Below are 25,415 nucleotides of genomic sequence, written 5' to 3'. Positions count from 1 at the left end.
AAAGGCTACATAAAGACACATTAAAAAGGTAGCCTTCTGTAAACCAAGAGGAAAGCTCTTGCCAGAGAAAAAGATAAAACAACTTGATCTCTGCCTCATAAATTTCTGTTGCTTGAGTCACCTGATATATGGTATTTGGTTACAGCAGCCTGGGCTAAGACAAAGATATACTGAAAATAATTGAACCGGTGGTAGTATAGCCCAAGATATAACATTTGCACTATCACAATCACCACAGAAGTGTGCGTGTATTCAGAAGATGTCTGAAAATTCCCAAAATTCGGCACAAGATATAAACCTACAGCCTCAAGAAGCTCAGCAAATAGGAGAAACTCAAGAAATCCATATCAAGATGCATCATAGTCAAATTCATGAAAACTAAAAACACAGCATTCAAAATGTTTCTAATAACCTTCAAATCAAACTTTCAATGAAAAAAAATACATATACAAAGATGTCATCTTTCCTAGGGTAAAATGGTTAAAGGCAAAAATTTCAAAGTCTTTTCAAGTTTTGTACAATCTAATATGCAGTTCAAGTCCACAACTAAATTTTACTATGATATGAAAAAATCTAAAGTAAAAACTACATACAATTGAGGTAAACTTTTATAAATAAGCACATTCTAAGCAAGACAGCTTACACTAATTGAAATCCTCAAAGGTCCCATCTGTCCTCTCCCTTTCCAGAATGTAGGCCTTGACATTTGGGAGTTAATGTGACTCTCAATAAGCAGGGTCAAAATGACACGAACTGTAGAAGCAGAGACCCAACCCTGGCAGGCTTCAAGGGAAAGCTGCCCTCATGGAAATTTGCAACTACAAGTCTGACTAATATGTTTCCAGGCTGTGAGTACCCATTTGAGTTAATTAACTCAATCAACACCTCAAGTTCATTCCCCAATTCTTTTTCCCTGTTCTTCCCTCTGCCTCCATTGTACCCTTGTATTTATTTACGACTAAGTACAACTTCCCTTCTATTTTGACTCCCCATCCTGGACAAACTCATTGTGAATTCTATCCCTTTTCTTTTTCTACCCCTGCAATTTCCTTGTCTCTTGGAACTTTATCCCTTAGGTTATAAGACTACCTAGTCAAGATGTCCTTTTTTCACCATGGCGTACCCCATTTCTCACAAGGATCTGATAGCTTACTACACAGTAAGGTGTCGGAAATAACTTTCCTCTTTCCCTAAGAAAATTCACAATGTCCTCCTCCACTGGAGCATTTTGAAAAATGTAAAACTCTTTTTTCACATTCTGACTAAGCTATGCTCCATGTCAACAATGATTTCTCAATTAATACATGTTTTGTAACAGTTTTAACTTTCGTTGAAACCCCCATGCTGCATATAGCAAATGTTCAATAACTCTGTCTGAATGTGCCACATTTTACAGTTTATCCAGTATGAATTCTCTTTTGCTGGCCAAAGGCTGAATGACCACTAAAAGCTTTTCCGTAATCCTTGGTTTCCCCTCCAGCATGAGTTTTCTGATGTTGAGAAAGAGATGAACTTTGGCTAAAGGCTTTTCCACATTCCTTACACTTATAGGGTTTTTCTCCAGTATGAGTTTTCTGATGTTTTGTAAGAGATGAGCTCTGGCTGAAAGCTTTTCCACAATCCTTACACTTGTAAGGTTTCTCTCCAGTGTGTGTTCTCTGATGCCGAATAAGGGCTGAGCGGTCACTGAAGGCTTTGGCACAATCATTGCATTTATAGGGTTTCTCCCCAGTGTGAGTTCTCTGATGTTGAGTGAGGGCTGAACAGTAGCCAAAGGCTTTCCCACATTCATTGCACTCATAAGGCCTCTCCCCAGTATGAGTTCTCTGGTGCTGAATAAGACCTGAACGGTCACTAAAGGCTTTCCCACATTCGTTACACTTATAGGGTTTTTCTCCAGTATGAATGACCTGATGCTGGGTAAGAAATGTGCTTTGGCTGAAGGCCTTCCCACATTCATTACACTCATAAGGTTTCTCTCCAGTATGAATCCGCTGATGTTGAGTAAGGTATGAACTCTGGTTAAAGGCCTTTCCACATTCACTACATTCATAGGGTTTCTCTCCAGTATGAATTATGTGATGCCGAATCAGGGCTGAGCGGTGACTGAAGGCCTTCCCACATTCGTGACATTCATAGGGTTTCTCTCCGGTATGGATTCTTTGATGCAGAGTAAGGTGTATGCTCTGGCTAAAGGCTTTACCACATTCATTACATTCATATGGTTTTTCCCCTGTGTGAATTCTCTGATGCAAGACAAAAGCTGAGTAGTAACTAAAGGCTTTCTCACACTCATTGCATTTCCAAGGTTTCTTTCCTGTACAAATTCTCTCGTGCCTCATCAGGTCTGAATTTTGTTTTACGTTCTTTTTAAATGGATCATAATTTTGTAGTCTCTCTCCCTGCTGCTGAACAAGTAGTGACCTCCGACTGAAATTTCTTCCAAATTCATTACACTGGTAACTTCTCTCCCCAGAGGATTTCTTCTGAATGGCCACCTCTTGTATTAAGTGTTTCTCGTGGTTTTCCTGCTGACTCTTTAAAGAATCCTCACATTCACTGGAAGCTTCCTTTGGAAATCTTTCTATTAACACCCCAGGGGCTGTTTCTTCAGCAATGTCCTGTTCTGGAGTTAGCCCCTTGCTTTCTGGATGTTAGAAAAAACAAAATACATATATATCATTTCCTACACTGAGAGAAAAATTATTTCTGTGATAGGAAAATAATGAAACAAAAAATGCTTACAATTAACATGTGAACATGAAAGAGCTCAAAAATAGCTTTATAATATCAAGGAAACATAAGTAAAGAAATGACTGGGCCAAGAAGTGGAGTTCCAGAGAGGGAGAGGGTGAGCAGGTTCAACATCCCTTCACATCAGGACAGCAAATGAGAATGAAAAGCAAGCACAAGACTACATAGCAGTGATGTGGGGAGACGGTAGATGGAAAGAGGGTCTGGTGGAGAAAGGCAGAGATCAGACAAGGATGGTCTCCCAGGATTGACTCTGATCGCCCCCTATTACTTCAGAACCAGGGAATGACTATCACCAGATGGCCTCCCGAAAACCAGTCCTTTCCCACTCCAAAGTCTCAAAGACTGCTAACCTTTCAAAACCACGCCTCTTGCACGAACATCTCTGTTGGTTTGGCTGTTTCAAGGTGAGACACAAACTCTAGAAGCTAACATTCAACATGGTCCAGATTTACAGCGTCCAAACATCACAAAGCTCAGTAATTAAGCAGTAACTGATCATCTCTGATTGCCCAAAATGCAACAGATTGGAAAGAATTAAAACAGAATCAAGTTTTAAAAATGAATACCATGTAGAGAGGGGAAGGTCAAATCCCCATGTGCTCAGGTTGACCTCCAGCCTGTCAGCATACCTGAAAATCCTAGGCTTCTTAACAGGAGTATTAGTAATAAAACTTTACTGCCAGAAATGTTGACAGTTCTAGGGTTAAATGGCTTCTAATATTCATTCCAACCATGACCCTACATGAAATAAGTTGATACAAGACAATGTACTCAATAATATATCATAATCAGGGAAATGCCTGAGACTTTAAAGGTCAAATAGATAGAAGTAGGTTAAAGGCAAACAGACTTCCAGATAAGGGTAATGGAAAAGTTAAACCCCAAATGTAACAGAGAATACATGGCTAGCTAGAGGATAGTAAGAGACTTGCCTGTCTGCTCTTAGGCATTCAATAGCAGGGGCCTCCCTAATGGCACAGGGATTAAGACAGAACTATGATGCTAATCACAGCCACTGCAGCTGGATCCCCAGCCAGGGGGCTGACCCACATGGCCCAGCAGACCTCTCCTGTCTCACCTACTGCTGCTGCTCCCCTCAGCAGTGTATTTCAGTAGATCTGCCTGCTCCGCTCCCCACTCTCTCTGGTGAATGCCCCCACCCCTGCACCTCTGGCCTACACCCCAGCTCTTGTATGCATAAATAAATAAATCTTAAAAAAAAAAAAAAGAGTTCAACAGTGGAGCCAAACAGGCAGGGAGGCTAACAAAGGCCTTATAAGCAAAAATATATATGTGATAGATAAAGCAATTCCCTGTGGGGACTCTAGCAGTATTATGCTGCCTCATTTAGATGAGAATAAGAAATATAATTAGGGCCTCCCTGGTGGTGCAGGGGTTAAAGACAACACTAGCAAGCTACTGCCAGTCACTGCAGCTCCAGCTGGAGATGATTCCCTGGCCTGCCAGACTGCTGACCCACATGGCACAGCAGGCCTCTCCTGTCTCCTCTCTGTTCATCTGCTCCCCTCAACAGTATATTTCGTCAATCTGTGTGTTCTGCTCCTCATTCTGTCTCTGGTGAATACTCTCATTCCCCACCACCACCTCTGGCCTGCACCCCAGTTCTTGTATGCATAAAAAAGAAAGTATAATTAGCTGATGTCTAATGTAGTAATCTAGTTGGACAGAAGTAGTGAGGTCAAATCCATGATTATCTTTTTAAAAAAAAAAAGTTACCACAACTTAATAAATAACATTTACTTAGCATATAGCTAGGGACTGTTATAAGCAATTCTCTTGAATTACTTCATTTGATCCTCACAACTGAGTTAAGTGTTATCATCATTCCCATTTTGCAGCTGGGGAATCTGAGTCACAGAGGGATAATTCACTTGTTCAAGGTCCAAAAATTAGTGAGTAGCTGAGATTGGTTTTTGGGCCCAGGAAGACCAGTCCCAAAGTCTGTACTCTCAACCATGACACAGTGCTGTCTCACTTAGATGGAGGAAGGCAGAGGAAAACTCATCAACTTGTAGTCACTGGTCTGAGATTAAAAAAAATCGCATTATCCTGCACACATGAAAAGGCCTAATTTAGAGCAAGTAATAAGCCAACATTAAAATGCTTATTTTATATCACTTTATTTGGGGAAAAGAATTGGCCTGAAAGGGTGGAAGTATTTCATTTCTAAGAATAAAGTTATGAATTTATCACAGAGACCTGCATGGGAAAAAGCAACTTCACCTTCTCCATGGGTCTAGTAAAATCTGACGAGGTCCACATAAACATTACATAATCATGGTATCTCACTGGCCTGCTAAGTATTCCATGAACATTTCAAAGATGCTGTTCCCACTGACCACCTATGTTTTATATTCACTGTTTCCAGTAACTCACCTGGACTAGATGCTTTTGAGACTTCTCTCTCTAGCTCCTCCCCACACTCCAACTGCGAAATTACATCAGGCTTAGAGATTGGAAGCCCTGTTCATGGGGAAAGAAACAGGAGTCTGATAAAGAGCTCAGGGTTAGCTCCTTAACTGTTAGTTTGTTAGGGGGAGAGAAGAGAGAGGGGAGGGATGGAGAGAGTGAATATGGTAGAATATGATAGAAAGGGGTCCACTTCTAACTCGTTGAGTATTAAAACAAAAAGCAGAAATTGACTGTCTCAGGCCTTTCAGGGATTAGGAACCCGAATCTAAGAACATCAGTGCTCCCAGGAACTAGGAAGCAAAGGGACTGCATTGGGAAAATTTACAGTGGAAGGGAGCCATACTCACCCAGCAAGACCAGATTCCTGTGTTTCTCAGACATATCCCTTTGAGGAGGATTTAGCTGTCCCCACTGGGTGAGGGCTTTGGCCATGTCCCTGATCATAGACGACTCCTGAAAAACCAAACAGCAGTATTCACCAAAGAAGCTCTTTTCAGAAGTCTTTGGGAAGGATTCAGGCTGACACAGGAGAAGGGAGACAAGAAGATTAGACAAAAATGACTGCTAACATCCCTTTCAACACTAACATTCTCTGGCATATTTGTAGCCAGAGACTTGTTCCTTGTCTCTCTGCATTAAAATGTATATTAACTGCAAGTAGGAAAAAAGCACTTCAGTGTAAAAACTGAAGGTACAAAGTTATTAGCTTGTATATCAATAAATTAAATTATAGAACCATAGGAATCCTTACTGTTTAAAGTGGAAAAGTAGAGAAAATGTAGTTATGACTTAAGTATTTTATTTATGGTATGGCTTAAAATACTAGGGGATAAAAATATGAAATATTTTTTCTCTACAGTTTTTCTTTAAGAATACGATCAGTCGGCCCTCCCGGGTGGTGCAGTGGGTTAAAGCACAGCATTGAGAATCTAAAGCCGCTTCTGCATGAGTTCGATTCCCGCCTGCCCTGGAGGTGACCACATGGTGTAGCAGACCTCTCCTGACCCACCCGCTGCTCCCCTCAGCAGTGTACTTCGTTGATCTGCCTGTTCTGTTCCCTACTCTGTCTCTGGTGAAGCCTCTCACCACCCCTGAGCCTCTGGCCTGTAACCCCAGTTCTGTATGTACAAATAAATAAATCTTAAAAAAAAGAAAAAAAAAGAATACGATCAGTCAAGTATATGTTAAAAATTAAGACATTTGCTACCTGTGTCACAGAATACAGATTTATCTGTAAAACAGTATCTCAAGCCCAGATTATAAGGCAAGTTACCAAAATGCTCTTGCCATTTCTCCTATGTCCTTGACTGGGGCGGCCCCTCATCTACTCTCTACCCTCCTTCCACATTCTCTGGGCCACTTGGTGCTCACACACCAAGAAGCGCCACAGCTGCCTGAACAGTGTACCGCTGACACGTGCTGCTTCCTGTTCCTGAATGTTCTTCTTCCTACCCTATCTTTTCAGCTATTTTAATCCCACTCACACTACAGATTACAGCTTACTTGTTGACTCCTCAGGGAAGCCTTTCCTGACTCTCTGGGTTGCAGTGACCTGTTCCTTCCCTTCTCTTGGTTATGCACACAAAAGAGGACTGCGATTAATATGTTTCTCCATTAGCTGGTAAGCTCCATGAGACAAGAGGTCAGGCCTATTTTCGCACACTGAAGCACTTTTAGTACCCAACACAGGGCAGGAAAACTGTAAATATCTGACATATAGTTGGATAAAGAAAGGAACACCTGAATCGGAACTACTAGAAACAAGTTTAAATAGGGCATTCTATAAAAGTATGCATGGAACCAGAGGTGGGGAGGGGAACTCAAATATATCAAACATTAACAATGCAGGGGTGTTTCCCTCATCTGACCTTGATCTACCCAACAGGCACACAGTTTAGAGCACTAAAATGTCAAAAGAGGGAGCAGGGCAGGTAATGGTCCTTTGACTTTAGGTGAATCAAAGTCTTGCTGGTAAGACTAATGTCTAATAATTTTTTTAATTCTTTAATTCTATGTAGCTTCAATTTTTATGAGACACATTACAACAGAAATATGGAAATCCAGAAAATAACTACTCTTATCCTTGGTAGGTCCTCTTTTGCCACAGTCCCATAAACATGCACACACAGCTAGCGGGTGGCTAACTTTGTTTATATTTAGCATTCTAATGTGTATGATATAGTTCTCTAAAAACAACTGGCAAACCAAGTCACAGTGAAATAAAGCTAAAAGTACTACCTGCTTTGAAAACCTTTTAATTATTTAAAATTATTTGGGGAAAGGGAAAGTTCCACACAAGTGAGGAGCACTTATATGAGGTTCACTATGCATCGGTTTACCAGGATAAACAATTTCCTGACAATGGAAGGAACCATAAATATGCTCTGAAAACAGAAATAAAAACAGAAAGAGAAGAAATCTAAACCCACCTGGGGTGCAGGAATCTGAAGCCCAGTGGTCATGATATTTTCATTTGGGTTTCCAGGAGGGGAGAGATCCAAGTCTTCAGAAAGTAGCCCTAGGAGGAGACAGGAGACATGACCATCACACTGTGGTAAACTCGCAGAAACTGCCATAGACTGCTACTCATCACCTCAGCGGTCATCATAGGGAACCAAGGGGCAAGCCTACAACATCCCTGAATGGAGAGCCATGACCGTTACTGCCTCAGTTTCCTCCTATCCTCCCTGCCCTTAAACTTCAGACCATTGCTATGAAAATCTGGACACATAAACTAAGTACATACTTCTCTCACCTGCTGAGTGGCAGTCAAACTAATAATCCATGCATGTGTTACTCTGTACCTCAATTATGCATTCTTAATCTATTCCACACAGGATGAACCAAGACTAAATTCTTTTTGAGTACAGATACAATTGTTTAGATACAATATTGGCTATCTCAGGGGGAAAAATCCAGGATTCTAAACAACTCCTGTGATTTCTGGAGTCCTCACTTTCCCTGTCTTTCAAATGGGTCTAACAATAGGAAGTCACTACCAAAACCCAGCTAGTCAGAACTGTTGATTTGGGGGTAGGGGGGACAAGGGAGTGGAGAGGCATACATGTTTCTAAAGATTAACAGGACAAAGCAGGCAGCGGCCTCCCTCTCAAGAACCACACCGTAAAACCAACTAACTCCTGGGTAGAAAACGGCTCTCCCAGGAACGGCTTGATGCTTCTCCTTCCTGAGCTTGCCCCAACCAGAGGGCAGCCTTTCTTTCTCTCCTTTTTTTTTTTCTTCACGCCAGCAAGTATCGCGGCCGCATCCCTCTTAAATTCTCACCTCGGGCCCCAGGCTCCATGGCGACTCCCTCCCCGGGGCCCCGCAGGGGACGCCCACCCCGGGAGAAGGGTGCGGAGGACGCGCTCTGGGTCCGTAGGCTCCACCGCCCCGGTCCACCCAGAGGCCCGGGAAACGCGCACGACCCTCTCTGGGCACCGTAGCGCTGGGCAGCGTAACACCTGGGCGGCTTCCCGTCGCCCTTTGCGACCACTCAGACCTAGGGGGACTGGCGTTCGGCCATCCTCAACCCCAGGCTTGATCTTACGCCTAAAACTCGGTGGCAGCCTCGGCCCCACGACAAAGGCATCGAGGAGCCTACGGGTACTAGGAGCGCCGGCCGCACGCAAGACTGAACTACAACTCCCAGAATCCTCTGCAGAGCGCGGTTTGCGTCACTGGACACCGCTTCCCAAAGAACATCCCTTCGCAGGGGACACCGCTTCCCAAAGTAGCCGCCGCAGCAGGCCCCTCGGATGGCCAGCCGCGATCGGGACAGTCTGCCGCCACGGCGGGCCCCGGGCTGGGTTTACAGGAACTCTCTACCCCTCTTTTCCTGGCCACGAGAAGAGCCGCCCCTTCCTCTATGCGATACTGAGCTGCGGCTCGTAAAGAAGTACTCGTCTGCGGCAAACTCCGCCTTCCGTGTGCATTCTCTCCCCGACACCAAAACCCGCAGAGGGCAGAGCCCTCCACCCACCTTAGCTCCTTACGCTTCTCCTTAGCTGCTGTACTCACTTTCAGGGAAGGCTGGAGTAGCTGTGTGTATCAGACTAGTGTGTATTCTTGCTTATCTTTTCACAATAAAGCAGCCAGTTCTTTAGTTCAAATTTCCAAGACAGAAAATCGAACGAGCTTAGGGATCTCTCGCGCCAGCCTGTATCTATACTGGCCCCTCTTTTTCTTTCTCGATTTCCTAATAAACCAGTCCTTTTAAAACTAAAAAAAAGTAATCAAATTAGTTTAATTGTCCCTGTTTCAGTACAAGCCATAATGTCCTTTATATAGTCAACTAGTAGTTAGACCCAAGGTTCACAGGGTAAAGATTATATATTCTCCTCATCTGTTCTCGCCATAGCAAAAGTGATTCTTAAAGGGAAGAAGACCGTTGGTCCAGGTGGCTGCATGCAGAAAAGTCATCATGAGCAGTGGACAAGATTAACACCCTTGGAATGGCAAACCAACCTCATAGAAGGAATAGAAAACCTCAGACAAATTGGTGGAACAGAGCTCTAGTTTTAACTTAAGAAAAATGAAAACTTCTGTTTTATATAATCCACTACTTTCCTGTGCTTCTGCTACACAAATAGTCACACTTAACGCCTAACTGTTCTATAGATTGGTTGCTTTTGTTTCAGTCAACTGGGGCTGGGAGGAGAGAGGGCATGTGGTAGAGAATACAACCCCGACAGCTAAAAGAACAGCTGGGGGAATCCCTCCCCTTAACCCCTGTCATCACCAGGGGCATTATGCAGTGGGGCATTTTCTTTCCAAAAATGGTGTTTGTGAAAGACATTGCTAGCTTACCTGCCTGGAACAACAGGGATTACCTTCCTTTTGTTAACCATCCCCATCACAAAAATTTTTCTTTTGTTAGCAAACCAATGGTCAATTCTCAGTTCTCTCATTTTATCTGTTAATAGTAATTGATAAAACTGAATTATCACCTCCTCCTGAAAACACACTCTGATTTTCGACTGATTACCTTTTTCAGTCTCAAGTAGTTCCTCCTTGTTTCCCCAGCCTCTGAGCCAGTAGTTTTCAGACTATATATTATGATTAAAGTCATTTGGAGGGCTTGCTAAAGCACAGTGCTAAACTCTGCTTCTATTCAAGATGTCTGGAGTAGGACCTGAGAATTTACTTTTCAAGCAAGTTCCCAAGCAGCTCACTTGGTAACCAACTAAATGTTGGACTATCCCAGAGCACATTCCTTAGGCTTCTTTATTTTTTTGATCACCACTTACTCTTTAGTAATCTTGTTCAATCGAGGTGTCCTCAGTATCTTCCACATATCATCAACTCCCAGTTTCCATCTCCAGCCTGGGCTTCTTCCTCTTGACCTTGGGCCATCTCCTCTACTGTTTTACTTGAATGTTTAATAAGTATTAATAAATTACAATTTATTAATGTATATTAATAAACATATGTACATCTTTAATGTAGCATATTCAACACACAACTTTTGATGTCCTCCCTCCCTTACTGTCATACCTCATTAACATGCAGTCCACCCCCCAACTCAGTAAATGGCATCTCCATGCCTGTTTTCTCCGTTCAAACCCCTTGGAGTTAGTCTTTTTCTCTTACAACCCACATCTAGTTCTTCAGCAGATCCTGAAATTATTTGCAGACTCTCACTTCTTAGCACTTCCACCACGGCCACCCTTTTCTAAACATCTATCATTTGTCTGGATGGCTGAAAGTGCCCACTAACTGATCTCACTCCTACACATTATATTGCTCTCACATTATAATCCTAATAATGGCTCCATGATCTCAGAAAAAAAAAGCTGTTCTTTACAGTGGCCCACAAGGCCATGATCTGCATCATCCACACCCACCCACTAACTCTGATCTCATCTATTTCCCTTTATGTTGTGCTGCAGCACCCTGACCTCTCTGCCATACTATAGTCAGGTGGAGCATGTGTCCACTATGGAGCCTGTTTGACCCTCTGACTGTATATCCTTTCTCCAGTTCTCCACATGACTTGCACTCTCACTTCCCTGAAGCTTATTCACCTTCTCTGACCATAGACTTTTGTTTCATAGCACTTACCTTTTTGTAAGATACTTGTTGTATGTCTCTCAACACACATATCACAGATTGAACTCCATGAGACAAGGAGTATCCCTAGATTATTTACTCACACTTAGCTGCTCCATAACTGAATGAAAATTGTATTCTTGTTGAGAAGATTTATGTACCTGAAACAAATATGGTTCTCATTGCTTTTCTTGGCTTTCATTTGTGTGTTCTTAGAAAACATGGGCTTCTACCATAACTCTGTTTTTATTCACATACATAGGCCTACTTTTTAATAGAATAATGTGGTCCTGGCACTAGCCACTGGCCCACCAACCTAAGTTAGTGTCAATAGCATATAGTCAAGTTGAAATACCTTGGGATAAAAATGCATGTCTGCTGCTTTACTGAAAGATTACTACTCATGAGTGAGCTGTGTCTGGAGTTCAGTCTGGTTGTGGTATTCTGAGATTAGACATAGCCCTCTCTCCTGGTTCACTGTAGCTGACTTCTTCAGCCTGGGAGAACTCTAACATTTAGGTTCCCACTCTGTTCCAATTATCACTGTACTCAAAATCTATTAGAATTCTGCATCTCTTCTAATCTCATCTTGTTGACAAAGGCAGAATATCTTAGCGAAATAGCTGACCTTCATTTTTTTTTAAACAAGCAGTAAATTAAAGATTCAGAACTCTCAGAGTAGTGATTAGTCAAAAATTTGTCAATAGTCTCTTTTATTTTCTTTTTGACATTATTTAGTGTCAGATATTATCCACACCTATAGACTCTCCACTCTTTTAAGTGTTTTTCAAGTTGCTTAACAAGTCCATCCATGAGTCTTCCCTGTCACTCATAGGTGGACATAGGGTTGTCAGGTTGGGAAGGGATCTGTTTGGCAGTCCAGCCTCTTGAATCTGACTTTCAGGGAAAAAGCATCTTGGTCCACTGGGGTTCAAGCAGGGCAAGCTAAGTCCCAGACAGCCTGTCAGAATCCAGTCCTCTTGTAGGCTTCATTTTAAGGAAGTAGGAAGTAAATGCAAATTTCTAGAGTCAAAGTTGCCTAGTACCTGATGATTAATAAAATAAAAATATTAGGCTGGGCCCAGGGGATAGAAGTTTTTGGAATCAAAACTTAAAAGTTCAGCAATGTGGGATCAAGATAGAGAAATTTTCATTAAATATTTTGCAAGGATGCATGAGATCCACATTTTATCTTCAAAGAATTTTGTTGACAAAATAAAGAAAATCCATCAAACATGAAAAAATAAATAAATAATAGGGACTATTTTAAGTCTGCATAAAGCAATGATGGGCAGGAAGGGATCATTTGGAAAAACTGGCCAATAGTCATGTGCAAAATATAATTTATGACAGAGCTTCTTGATATTAAGCAAATATTGTGGTACTTATCTGATTTTCCTAGCTGTTTGGTGCTGGGCTCCCACTTAGGAGTTGTGGACCTAAGTGGTGGTCCTTTAAAATATCCTCCAAGTATCTCTCCATGCTGACCATGGAGCAATAAGTTCTAAATAACAAGGATGGAATATGACAGAGTCATATCAGTTGTATGTGAGGAATGAATCTTTATTTGGAGGCTTGCTTATATGGCACCATCACTTCAATAATAGTTAAAAATTGGAATCTGTGACTACTGCACTAATGGGAGCCTGAAATCATAACATATAGGATAGACTACAAATTCAGAGAAAGAAGTGTTTTAAGTAGCGAGAACTTGGTAAGTGGGAAAGTCATTAACTTAGATAAATATTTATTGAGCACCTATTATTTGCAAGGCATTATGTGAAATACAAAGACATAAGTCATGCTTCCAAATGCACACAATCTATATCATTATGTACAATCATGTGCATAAATTATTAAATAAGTCTCATGTCATAATAGTAGAAAGAACAGACTTCAAGGGTAGACCTGTATTCAAGACCTAGCTTCACCTTTTATTAGTTGTGTGACCTTGGACAAATTATTGAATCCCTTTAAAAGACTTATTTGCTAATCTATTAAATGAGGATAATATTTCTTGTAAAACTCTTGACTGAGTTCTAAGTGCTTAACTCGTAATAAGTGCTCAATAAATGCTAGCTAGTAATAAAAGTGACCTGGGACACAAAAGAAAAAGGTCAGCACCCAAAAAAGCTCTGTGAGAGGGACTAACAGTTGTAAAAAGAACTGTCTAGAAACAATAATGCTGCTCAGATATAATCCTGCTTTCTCCTTCCTGTTGGAGCCTCCAGTTATTTAAAGTGCAGTAGTATCTGGGGCCTCTGGCACAACTAATGTTTATGCACTTGTCTGATAAACTGTAAAATGTTAACTCCCATCCTAATTGCCAGCATCCTACATCAGTTCTGTAACACAGTAGGTAGTGTTTATTCAAACACCGTGGTAGCAGAAATGGGAGAGATGGTAGTTGCCAGAAAAGATAGAATGATCAAGTGATAAAGATCTATCCTAAGATTTTATGAAGGTCCTTTGGCTGACTAAAGCTTTCAACCAACTCAGTCTATTCCCTGTTTGGCATAACGACGCTGATGTTGAATAACTGATGACTTAGAACTGAAAACTTTCCCACACACGCTGCACTCAAAAGGTTTCTCGCCTGTATGGACTCTCTGATGTCTCGTAAGCCGACATCTTTGGCTAAAGGCTTTCCCACATTCACTGCATTCATATGGCTTGTCTCCAGTGTGAATCTTCTGGTGCTGGGTAAGGGAGGAGCGGTCAAAGAACGCCTTCTCACACTGGTTGCACTGATAGCGAGGCTCTCCTGCATGAGCTTTTTTATGTCTGTTCAGTGATGAGACACCATAAAAGGCTTTCCCGCACTCATTACATTTATAAGGCTTCCTGCCAGAATGGATTAGCTGATGTCGAGTAAGAATACTTTTCTGGCTAAAGGCTTTTCCACATTGATTACATTCATAAGGACTTTCTCCAGTATGAATTCTCTGATGTCGAGTAAGGGATGAGCGGTCAAAGAAGGCTTTGCCACACTCGCTGCATTTAAAGGGCTTCTCTCCAGTATGAATTCGCTGATGAACAGTTAGGGATGAACGGTCAAAAAAGGCTTTCCCACATACGTTGCATTCATAAGGGATCTCTCCAGTGTGAGACATCAGATGTCTACTGAGACTGCTCCTGTGACTGAAGGCTTTCCCACATTCTTGACAGTCATAAGGCTTCTCTCCAGTGTGAGTCCTCTGATGGCGGATGAGGGATGAGTAATCAAAAAAGCTCTTTCCACAGTCACTGCATTCCTGGTCTCTCTCTTTAGGGAGAATTTTCTTGGAAGGGGTTGATTCTTGCTGTGAACTTTCCTCCAGGGAAAGGGAATTTTTGCAGGCTTCCACTTCAGGGCTTTCCTCCTCTGTCTCCAACTCATCCTCCACAGTCAGATCTTCAAATTTAGGACACAAAGGACTTTTCCTTCCAGGTCTTTCTTTCAGTGTTCCTTCTGGTTTTTCTTCACCTGAATCACCTTGAATATCAGGCGTAGCTTCACAGTCTAAAACAGACAGAAAACAGATGCAGTTTCTTTCTAGGATTAGGAAATATTATAGCCAAAGAACCCAACAGGTGCTATGATAAATCTGGAAAATAATATACTGCATCATGTGCTCCTACCAACAGTTTTATGTGGTAGGGAAAGACTTAGGAAACCAGAAGTGAGAGACCAGAATTTAGAAGAAAGGAACATTTGCAATGGAACCGTGGCCAGGCTACTTATAAGAATATCATAATGGAGGGGATGGTCAGGAACAGGAATATCAAGAGCATATTAACACGACAGGGCTGTGAAAAAAAATCTGGTAAGTAAACATAGATAATAATTTAGGTTGTAGTGAAAAAAAAGAAAGTTGAGTGATAGAGAATAAACACTAAAGCAGAAGACCTGAATTTGAGAAAAAGGCGATACCCAATTTTCCCTTCAACACATATTCAAATAATAGCTACAGAACAAAACTACCTTGTTCGTGCTCAATTACCTAGAGAGATCTTCTCTGGACATTCTCTCTCCTTAGACCCATGAAGATCAGTTATCCAAGGATCATCCCCTCTTTTCAACTGAAAAATCACTTCAGCTTGAGGAACCGGAAGTCCTGTTTAAGGAGAAAGAAACAAGCCAGGTGTGATAAAAATACACAACTATTTCAAAGCTTAACCCCTGCCTCTAGGTCTTCCAGAGAGAAAATGTAAAGGCAGCGAGTTCACGCCTGAATGTAGAGTACAAAGTGCAAAGACAGCAGGTGCCCCGAAAGGAGGTCAATGGAGGTCCTAAAAAAAGGAGTAAGTAGCACTTGGTCAGAAAGTCAATAAAATTCATCTGAATCAATGTGTTTATTTTTCCCCATGCAGGAAGTAGACACTGCTAACTTTAGCACTGGATTAGAATAAAGAGTCTTTGGATCTGGGAAGATAAGAATAACAAAAGATCATCTTAAGTAAAAATATGAAATGAAGGTGCCCATTTTTATTTTATTCATATTCTTCTTTCTTTCTACTCATTTTAATACAAAAAGATACTTATAGTTACATGGTGACAGCTATATCTCAAAAAAAAAATTGAATCTTATTTAGAAAAATAATTAAGACTACCACACCCAAAATAATTTCTATTTGATTTATTTTGACATATCACAGATACGTTACAATTCCTTCACTAAATACACAGTACATATCACACAGGCCCATTCTACATATAAAAGATAATTTTGGATAGAAAAGCTTCACTGAAAGCAAAATAAAACTGGATTATGATATAATGCTGATTTGTTTGATTTTTTTCACATAATAAATTTAAAATATTTTATTTCAATTAGTACATATATACCTCAGCATTTTAATGGCTACATGACATTACATTGTATGGAATAACATAATTTATTTCACTTAATTTAATGTTTTACTGACAGACATTCAATACCGGTTTTAATTTGTTAGTATTAACAATGTTATGGTCAATATTTGTGTACACCACACAGGCTGTTATTTCCACAGGACAAATTCCAAACAGTGAATATATTCACTGTTTTACTATATAAAATAGATCCCCTCTAGAAATAGTCTCAAGATTTAAACTTGCCTTGAATTGGGACCTCTGAGTTGGTAAAGAAAAGCACTTCACAGGGGCCCAAGGATCCCCTACTGGAGAGTACACTGATTCTCTGCTGACAAATGGCCAAATGCCCCCCCCCACCCCCCACCGTGACTCTTAGGAATTCTATTTTCCCAAATATTTCATCCAGTCAAAGTCTATGACAAAGGCTCAAGTCTGCTTAATGCCCCCTCGACACCCTATTTACATTGTATTCTGTATTTGGCCTGTTAAAATTAATCCAGGTGATACTAACGTTTGTTTTTTTGACCTGGCATCTGCCAAGCAATCCCGTTTACTGCCTCCACATTACTGCACATGGTAAGCCTGTGTCTGCATGTACCCACTGTGAGCCTTATACTTGAAGCTCTCAGGAGTTGTTCATCACCAAAAGGAGCCTGGATTGATTTCCCGTAAACCCCTGAAATCAGTAGCTCTGCATTTTCTCCTGGTAACACAAGTCTCTATAATTGTGAAGTTCTTTCTGTGAGAATCACTCTAAGACTGCACTTAAGACAAAAGTTCAAAGTCAAACATTTCCACCATTGTACTCTGAGGCACATTTTGTCTTCCTACTCTTTTTAACAGGCAAACAATCCCTGTCCACTCCTTTGCATCTGTGAGAACTGTGCCCCACCTTAGTACTCAGGAGAGTGCTGAGCAAGTTATCCAACTGATGAGATGGGCAAACTGGCCTCTTCTGCTCACACCCCACAGGGGAGCCAGCTCCCTGCAGCAGGCACACTTTCTGCAGGCCCTAGCCCTCGGTTTTGAAGGCAGGCTGCTCAGTGAGGGACCCTGGATTGTCCAGCCCTGCTGACAGTTCAGGGAGCAGGTCTGTCCCTGCTGGGGTTCAGGATTACGAAGCCCACAGTTACTGTACACCTAAGGTCCTAGTCTTCTGTCTCTCAGAGTTTCAGAACTCAAGTGGGGAGAGAAGAGGTAGCAACCCCATATTAGCACAGCACAGAGTCTAGCTCCTGCAAAGCACTTCTTACCCAATGAGACAATGCTCTTATAGTTCTCCAGCATCACCTCCTTGTACAGATCCCTCTGAATGGGCACCAGATGCCTCCACTCTTCATCTGTGAAAATCACGGCCACATCCTCGAATGTCACTGTTTCCTGGAAATAAAATCACATTCTTCCCTACTTAAGGCCCTTCTCTTTACATTGACCAGACAAAATTGTCATAAATACGTGGACAGAGGGAAGGAATATGATTCTAACAATGCAGGCCTTTGAATTATTTGGGGAGAGTAGCATGATCCCCCAAAGCATGAATTTCTGGTTCTCAATCCCACAACACTGTATTACGCCTGAGCCTCTAAATATCAGGGTCTCTTTATTCAGATTTGCAGAAAACTTGCAAGAATAGAAAGAATTCCTATGCGCCCAGATTTTAACATTTTCTACATTTGCTTTATCTCTGTCTCTTTCAATATACATTCTCCTGCCTTTTCCCTGAACAACTGAAGAATAACTTGCACACATGATATACTTTTATTCCCAAATATCTCAGTGTATGTATATGTATGTATATATACATACATATATATATATATATATATATATATATATATATATATATATATATATATATATATATATATAGTAGAAACAGGACATTCTCTTTTATGATCAAGATATCAGAATATGGAATCCAAGACACTAAGCAGGGACGGGGCCAGCCCCATGTGTCTCCCCACACAAAACTCACTCCAGGACTCTTAAAGTGCAAGGAGGTGCCCCGCAGCATGTGGCATATCCCCCATCCAACCCTGCGCCTCCTAGAACATGGGACAACTACCAGCCCGCTTTTCTCCATACTTCCCCTTCAGACCCACACATCTGGGTTATAGACAAAGTCACCAGGCTGTGCGCCTGGTGAAAGGCTAACAAGCACCTGTTCAATGCAAGAAAAGGGTCTTACTGGACACCAAATGGGAAGGAAGCCCTGCCCGTGGAATCCTCCAGGCACCTGGTCATGTGTGATCAAAGCAGCTCCAGGGTGGAGAAAGAAGAGTGGTTACATTCGGGAGGCTAACAGAATATTTCAGAAACACAAAGTCCACCTCACCTGGCACCTGGCAGTTGGAGACGCAGTTGCCATTCCCTCCTGCGTGCTCTCCGTGTAGACAGGGGCAGAGTCCTAATGCAGCAGAGATGGAGGGTGAGAAAGAAGGTAAGAGAAAGACTACTTTTGTTTCATAGTGTCCTGACTCATGAAGCAAGATATCACCGCATCCCAGTAAGTGATATACCCACCTTTATTTCCTATATCTTACAAAAAGGAAGGTAAAATAGAGCAAGCTCACTTTATTCCAGAATTCAAGCAAAAGGCCATGGATATTGCCAGTGAGCACAGAAGGTGGTGTTTGTTCTACCACAACCCTAGGAGCAAAGTTCTATCCCTAAGAGGCAAGAACATATTATGGCTCAGGTTATAAATTCACATTCAGTATTGTGCTAAATGAAAACTAAATTAAAAAATACAAGAAATTTAGTAAATGGCTCAATGGACAAGACATGTCAAGTAGACACCTTGAGCTTTTTCAAACAAGAACAGCCCGTGCACAAGCCTGTGCTGAAGGAGCTGCCCGTGGGTAGCCACGGTTTGCTCCCCACGACTCCACCTCTCCCAAACCACTCGGATGAGGCCACAGGGGGCCATGCACAAGCTGATCTGTAGTCTAAGACGTGTTCGGATTTGAGAAGATGACGTCCTTCCTTAGAAATGTGAACTAGGAAACATCATAACAAGTGGGTGATGAGCTGAAAGGGTATCACCAGGGACAGAGTCGTTAATGAGGGTCAAGGGAGCCAAAGTTCCCAGGAAGCAGAACTCATGAGGATGTGGGAGGTAGGTAGGTGGTAGAGAAGAGGCTAGAACAGAGACGCTAGATGCAGGCAGGGGCAGGAACAGCTGAGTCACATTAGTGGTGAAGCACTGATGCAAAGACCCAAGCATTCCTGGTCTGGGCTCCTGGTGCTGGTCGGTGCAGGTAGACCAGCCTTATTCATTCTGGAATTTCCAAGAGATTCTAACCCTGTTAGGTTTTTGTGTGAATCCTTATCTCTAAGCTCCCTTTGAGTTAGCTGAGCACACCTCAGTTTCTTACAATCAAGAGTCAAGTGAAAATTTCATTAAATCAAGCATTTCTGGAGCTCACTAATGGGGCAGGTGCGAGTGTGGTCGTGGGCAGGAGGAAAAGATGTGCTTGCGGCTCACGGCGCCTGGGCAGTCACGGGCCGGCATTCACTGGTCCTTGTTATTCGCTCATCCATGCACCAATCAATGTGTGTTCAGCACCAACTACTTATACCAAGCACAAAAACAGCATGGCATTGCCTTGTCCTTCAAAAACTTACAGACTATTATATAGGTCAAGCAAGTTGCCAAAATAATACTTAACTGCAGCATGGATAAGGGCTATAAAAAGCACAGCAAACTATGTGAGTACATCCGAGGTTGCTTAACCCTGACAAGAGGGAGGGAGGAAAACTCCAAGTTGGCAGGAGTAGGGTCTACCATGAAATTTCATTTGGAGGAGGAGGTGAAAGATTCTAAGCAAGAAAAACAAATACTCCAAAAACAAGGACGCAGGTCTCTACACAGGAAAGATTAACAGGGTAGTAAGTTTACAATGGAGGATATCTAGGTTATAGCAGTGCTGAGGGAAAAGAGGCGGTCAGCTAGATCAAGGAATGCCCCTTCCATAGGCACTGAGGGCTGAGAGGACTCACGTCTGGGAAAGTAGCCATCAGGTCTGTGTAGCAGTCACCGACACTAACCCCCATGGAGCACTCAATGAGGCAACTTGCCAGACATTTCACCCTGAGAGTCATACAATGAAAATTTGAGTCAGTGACCCTATTTCCAAAACAGGAACTTTCATGAAATAATTCCTTTATTAAATTATTCATTAAAAAACTTACAGTTCATTCACACAGTGGAATACCATTAAACATATTAATAATGAACTAGCATTTATTGAGGATTTTCTATTTACCAGGCACTGTGCCAAATACCCCTTGTAAGGGTAATTTAATTCTATTTTCATAAATCAATGAGTAAGGCACTATTTTCGATTAGGGACTTTAGGCTTTGTAAGAGGCTGAGAATTGAAACCCAGGTCTGTCTAGCAGTTTTTAATCTCTATGGTACAATGATTTACTTTCATGAAAAGATAGCCACACAGATAAAAGCCAATAGACTAGAATAGAAAATCCCAAAACATATTCAAGCATATAGGGAATCCTGATATATAATGGAGGTGACATTACAAATCACCAGGGAAAAAATTACTAGTGATAAACTGTACCTGATAGTACAACAAGATAAAATAAGATTATTTGTGTATATATAGATATGTATATGTAGCATATAAATATTATACATTGCTCAAATGAACTAGAACATCATGTTAATAAGAGATAAACTAAGAAGAAAGCTATAGAATGGCTTAGAATATAATATTTATATTATATTATATTAGACCTGCGACTACTTGGCTGGAGGCTAGGAATTTTCCTTTGGGGAGGGTATTCCAGTTCAATAAGACATAGGTTGGTGCATTGTCTGTAAATTGTATGTGCAAACAATCTGATGTATGCTAAGTATCTCCCTTCTTGCTAGAGGTTCTAGATTTTTGGTATTTAGTTAAGTAGAAGGTGTCTGTGGCCAGACCACAACAAAAATAATCTTGGGCTCTGAGTCTTTACTGCGCTTCCGCGGGCTGAAACATCACACATATGTTGCTACATCACATTGCTGGGGCTGCGAGTGCTGTGACTCCTCATGGCAAACAGCACGAGGAGGGCAGCATATGGATCCTCAGACTCCACCTGCCTCTTCGCCTTATGATCTGGCCATGTATTCTTGCAAGATTGCTGTCATCTTAGCTGAGTGCAACTATAGGTTGAGTCCTGAACCCTTCTAGCAAATATCTGAGTTGGGGGTGACCTTAGGGACAGAGGTAACGTGGCAAAACGGGACTAGGAGAGGGCAAGAATGTAGGTGATGGGACCAGTAAGAAGATGATTACAATTAATTAAGCAAGAAGTGATGACGAGCTGAACAAAAGTAAAGGTGGTGGCAATGGAAAGAAACAAGTGTGAAAGCATTAGAAATAGACGCAGGCATTAAAGACAGACTGAGTGGAAGTGGGAGCTGAAGACCGTGCAAAGGCAGGGATAACTCCAAGGGTATTGATCTAAGCAATGATGTGGATGACGGTGCCACACATGGAGATGAGCACCAGAAAAATGGGTTTGGAAGGAAAGCTAACAAGTATAGTTTTGGATATTGAGAATTTGAGCTACTCCCACATCTTTGAATAGGGAGAATTAGATGTTTCTTCCACCAGCCAGTTGTAAAAATTTGTCTTACTAAATGAAATAATTTGAATTTTGAAAGACCATCAGTTTCATACTCAAGATAGTAAATACAGAGTACTTTATAAAATGGTTATAATACAAAAAAGGCAATGCTTATTTGGTTATTTAAATACATATGTTTTTTTTCAATTAAATGTGTGACTGTTCATAAACATATTATCATTGTAGCTATTCATAAAAGATGAAGAAAGAGAACCGGGAGTTGGGGGGTGAGCCAAGTAGTCCCAGCAGTGCAGGAAATATGTACCCAAAACAGGAAGGGCAAACCAGCACTGGGCAGGTAGAAAGAACATGCACTCCTAATAATGAACCAGCCTCAGATGCTAGAGAGGAAAGAGATCGCGTGAACTTCTTCCCTTCTCCCTTAGGAGACAGTGCAGCAGCTGGTCTTATTAATTAAAAGATATGAATGAGATGGCATTTTCAAAAAGACCAGATCAATATATTGATATATATTTACACAGGTTAACACAGGCCAAGCAAAACTCTAAAGGATATTACTTTAAGGATAAATACCAGTTCAAAGTTAAAATTTTATGAAAGCAAAAACTTAAAAAAACCCAATGGAAAGTCATGCTTATTGTAATTATAAAAATGAATGTCCACTTCAAGAAGAGAAGATGAGGCAAAGATAGCTACACCAGTGGAAACAAAGATATGTCATCATGTCTGTTAACCAGAGCCAGCCTGCAACTTGGGTAGTCTGAAACAGTATTGTTTTCCTCCCCAGGAGGATCTCAAAATATTACTCTGGGGCCTGAGGAAGATGTCAAAATTAATATTTAGAGACACAGGAGAGTACAGTCATTAGCGTACAGGCTCTGGAAGACTGCCTGAATCAGATTCAAGCTCTGTCTCTGCCTGTGGGACCTCAGGCAAGAATCTGTTTGCTCATCTGTAAAACTAGATTGTGAAAGTACCTGATTGTAAAGCTTAAATAGTACGCTATGTATAAAATATTTAGAATACTATGCTAAGTGGAATGAACATTTACTAAAAACTATGCTACAATCCTAGGATGGCATAATGAAAATATTAATTATACTGTGTTGGTGGTATAAATGTACTAGATTAGTATTAACTTTGGAATCAAAGTATTTGTGAAAGTTTTATAAAGCATCTGAGCTTTTTGAACAATCAGCTGAATTACATATGGAGTTGTAGTTGAAAATGCTCAATGATTACATGCATAAAGACAATTTTCAAAGTTTGGTTTATTATAATAGGACTTTAATAAACTGAGTATTAACAAACTACAAACGGTGGTGAACACAATAGCTCCCCAGCCATTAAACAACCAGGGACACTCCCAAGGTGTTCATCATCCCTGGACACCCTGCTGGGCAGACCACTCCCCCTGAGACCTACCAGCTGCTACTTTAGTTAGCTCGCAATAGCACTCAAGACTCCTCAAACCCATCAAAATATGTTTTCTCTTTTCCTATTATTCTTGGATCTTAGACTATTTCTAAAGAAAATGCTCTTCAAATTCTTACTCTATCTCTTTGAATGAACCCTTGCCTAGAAAGCTTTTACTATTCCTAGTTAGTCATGTAGACAGCTATTCCAAAACTCCATGGCTACTATTCAATTTCAGTAGGGCACTTTCACCAACCAGAAGCTTTGAAAGAGCCAAGGGAGGCAGAACTGTGTGGGAGAAAGCATGCTATAGGCCTAGAATGATTAACTGTGGAAGCTTGGGAAAGTTATTAAGCTAACAATTGTTTAATTCCTACTTCACAAAGTCATTATAGGTAATAAATGACATGATTAATGTATCTTACAATCTCTTCAATAAATGAGCATTACTTTCCTTCTTAATGCTCATCCTATTCATCCATCAATCTATTCATCCACTCTTTCATCCCACTATTCAAAAATACTTCTAAGTACTTGTTATGTGCTAGACAGCAAGGGGTATGAGGTTAACAGAGGTATCTGTCTTCAGGATTTTTCTTCAGTGTATTATATCAGTGTCCTACTTTATTTCTCCCTATTATTCACTCTTAAAATTTGCTCACAACATTCCCAGCCTTTCTTTTTCTAGCATCTCCCATTTTTCCAATATCTTCTTCCCTTATCTTCAAATAGGTACAATTTTCATCTGTGTAAAACTGTCCTTATTCTCAGTGTCTAATAAAACCATTCTTATTTATGTTTTCCTTTCATGATCAAACTTCTTGAATGAGTACTATATACCTATACAATCCACATCATCATCCCCACTTTTCTTGAATCCATTATTATGCTCTTGCCACCTCTTACACCTGGAATTGCAAGCTTGAAACTTACCAATGCATTTTGGGTCTCTAATTTCAAAGGTTCTTTCCTCTTTAAATTTTGACTGTTGGGGCAAGTTTCTACTCCCTCTAGTAGTTACTCTGGCAGATATGACTGATTTTCTTCCTATCACTAAAATTGCATCTCTTTGTGACATTCCTCAGTCTTGCCCTAGAAACATGGATGACATCAAGGCTGTCTCTGTACTATGTTCTTGCTAGCCCTCAGATAGTCTACCCACGGCAGGAGTTTGTTTTTCATACTCTCACAGCATGGTTCTCAACTCCTATCCGTTTTCTGAACTCATCTTGTACTTCCAAATGACTGCAAACTTTGAATTAGGCATTCTGGCAGCACCTCAAAACTATTACCTCCTAGGCAGTCCCCACACTAATTCCTGTCCTTGGCTTTACATTTCTGTCTGATGTTTTAGTTATTGTCCGAGGTGCCTCAAATTCGAATTCTTATCTTTTTCTCTTTCTTCCCAAATGACATTTCTTTGCAATGTCATTTGTCACTTGCACCATTCCCTACTACTGACATCTTTATAGTTGAGGTCCATGACCGCGTACTACAGGTCTTATACCAGTATCACACATTCCTTACTGGCACCACGGAGTGCCAGTTAAGAGTCCTCATCCTTCTAATCCTGGATGTGACCTCTAGAATACTGTTTCAAACAGTATTCCTGGATCAGCCCTGTCCAATACCCCTGCCTGTGTCTTGTCCCAATACTCCGAGGAATGGCTTTTCTCCACCTTTGTCTCCCAAAATTCCTTCACACTTCACTCCAGTAAAAATCATCTCTTCTCAAATCTACAGAACGCTTTTCCACTTCTTTCGTGTATTGTTGTTGTTGTTGTTTTTCCACATCAAATCCTACCTCCTCCATAAAGACCTCAAGTGGAGGCCCACGTAGGGAGGTGAACCAGACAATAGGAGGCGCTTTCTGGGAAAGGGTGAGAGACTGGAGTGGATGGCACTCTCGACTCCGTGTAAATTATGTATTAAGCATCCTTTGCGGAAAGATGGAAAGGGAGGACCAGAGGAAGGCTCCGAACTTCCAATCTGAAAGCTGGGATTTGACATATAGTGTGTGCACACCGAAAGAACACCAGTAAGGCCGCCCGCACCCCCGCGGAACACACACACTCTTGGGGGGCGGGGGGGACAACTTTCCATCTGCACTTCTCCGAGCCGGAACGTCACCACACACAGTCTACACACTGCAGGTTGGCTCAGCCTGCGTCACCCCGTTCTACTCCCACGGCACCTCCCCCAGGTTCTCCGTGTCCCCTTCTCTCGGCCGCTGCGCTCGCTGCGCTCCTGGAAGACACACACCCACACCCCTCACCTCCGGCACACAGTGCTCGGGACCCAGGAAGACGGCGCCTCTTCGGTG

General features: G+C 41.5%; 1 protein-coding gene across 2 annotated transcripts; it reads right to left on the bottom strand.

The window, feature by feature from the left end:
- Window positions 1-290: 290 nt before the first annotated feature.
- Window positions 291-25,415, bottom strand: ZNF2 (zinc finger protein 2). Of its 2 annotated transcripts, XM_004686120.2 has the most exons (7): window positions 25,368-25,415; window positions 20,081-20,171; window positions 18,414-18,485; window positions 17,332-17,458; window positions 15,225-15,338; window positions 13,838-14,743; window positions 291-2,233 (listed from the first exon to the last, which is right to left on the bottom strand). In XM_004686120.2, the coding sequence occupies exons 2-7, from the start codon at window positions 20,132-20,134 to the stop codon at window positions 1,398-1,400; spliced, it is 2,109 nt and encodes a 702-aa protein (XP_004686177.2). In that variant the 5' UTR covers window positions 20,135-20,171; window positions 25,368-25,415; the 3' UTR covers window positions 291-1,397. The 2 variants fall into 2 exon arrangements, with proteins under 2 accessions (XP_004686177.2, XP_012582954.1); XM_012727500.1 differs by lacking the exon at window positions 291-2,233 and having other exon boundaries at window positions 11,957-14,743.

The sequence above is a fragment of the Condylura cristata genome, unplaced genomic scaffold (genome assembly GCF_000260355.1).
Source record: "Condylura cristata isolate star-nosed mole 26May11 unplaced genomic scaffold, ConCri1.0 scaffold00020, whole genome shotgun sequence".
NCBI lineage: Eukaryota > Metazoa > Chordata > Mammalia > Eulipotyphla > Talpidae > Condylura > Condylura cristata.
The sequence above is the reverse complement of the archived record's forward strand: the minus strand, read 5'-3'. Positions and strand labels throughout refer to the sequence as shown.

Excerpts from the sequence above, each read along its gene's own strand:
- ZNF2 (XM_004686120.2), bottom strand. The coding sequence starts at position 20,134 with ATGGGGGTTAGTGTCGGTGACTGCTACACAGACCTGATGGCTACTTTC. Across the intron at positions 18,486-20,080 it reads TGATGGCTACTTTCCCAGAC|GACTCTGCCCCTGTCTACAC; the intron begins GTGAGTCCTCTC and ends CTGCTGCATTAG. Across the intron at positions 17,459-18,413 it reads CTCCAACTGCCAGGTGCCAG|GAAACAGTGACATTCGAGGA; the intron begins GTGAGGTGGACT and ends TTTTATTTCCAG.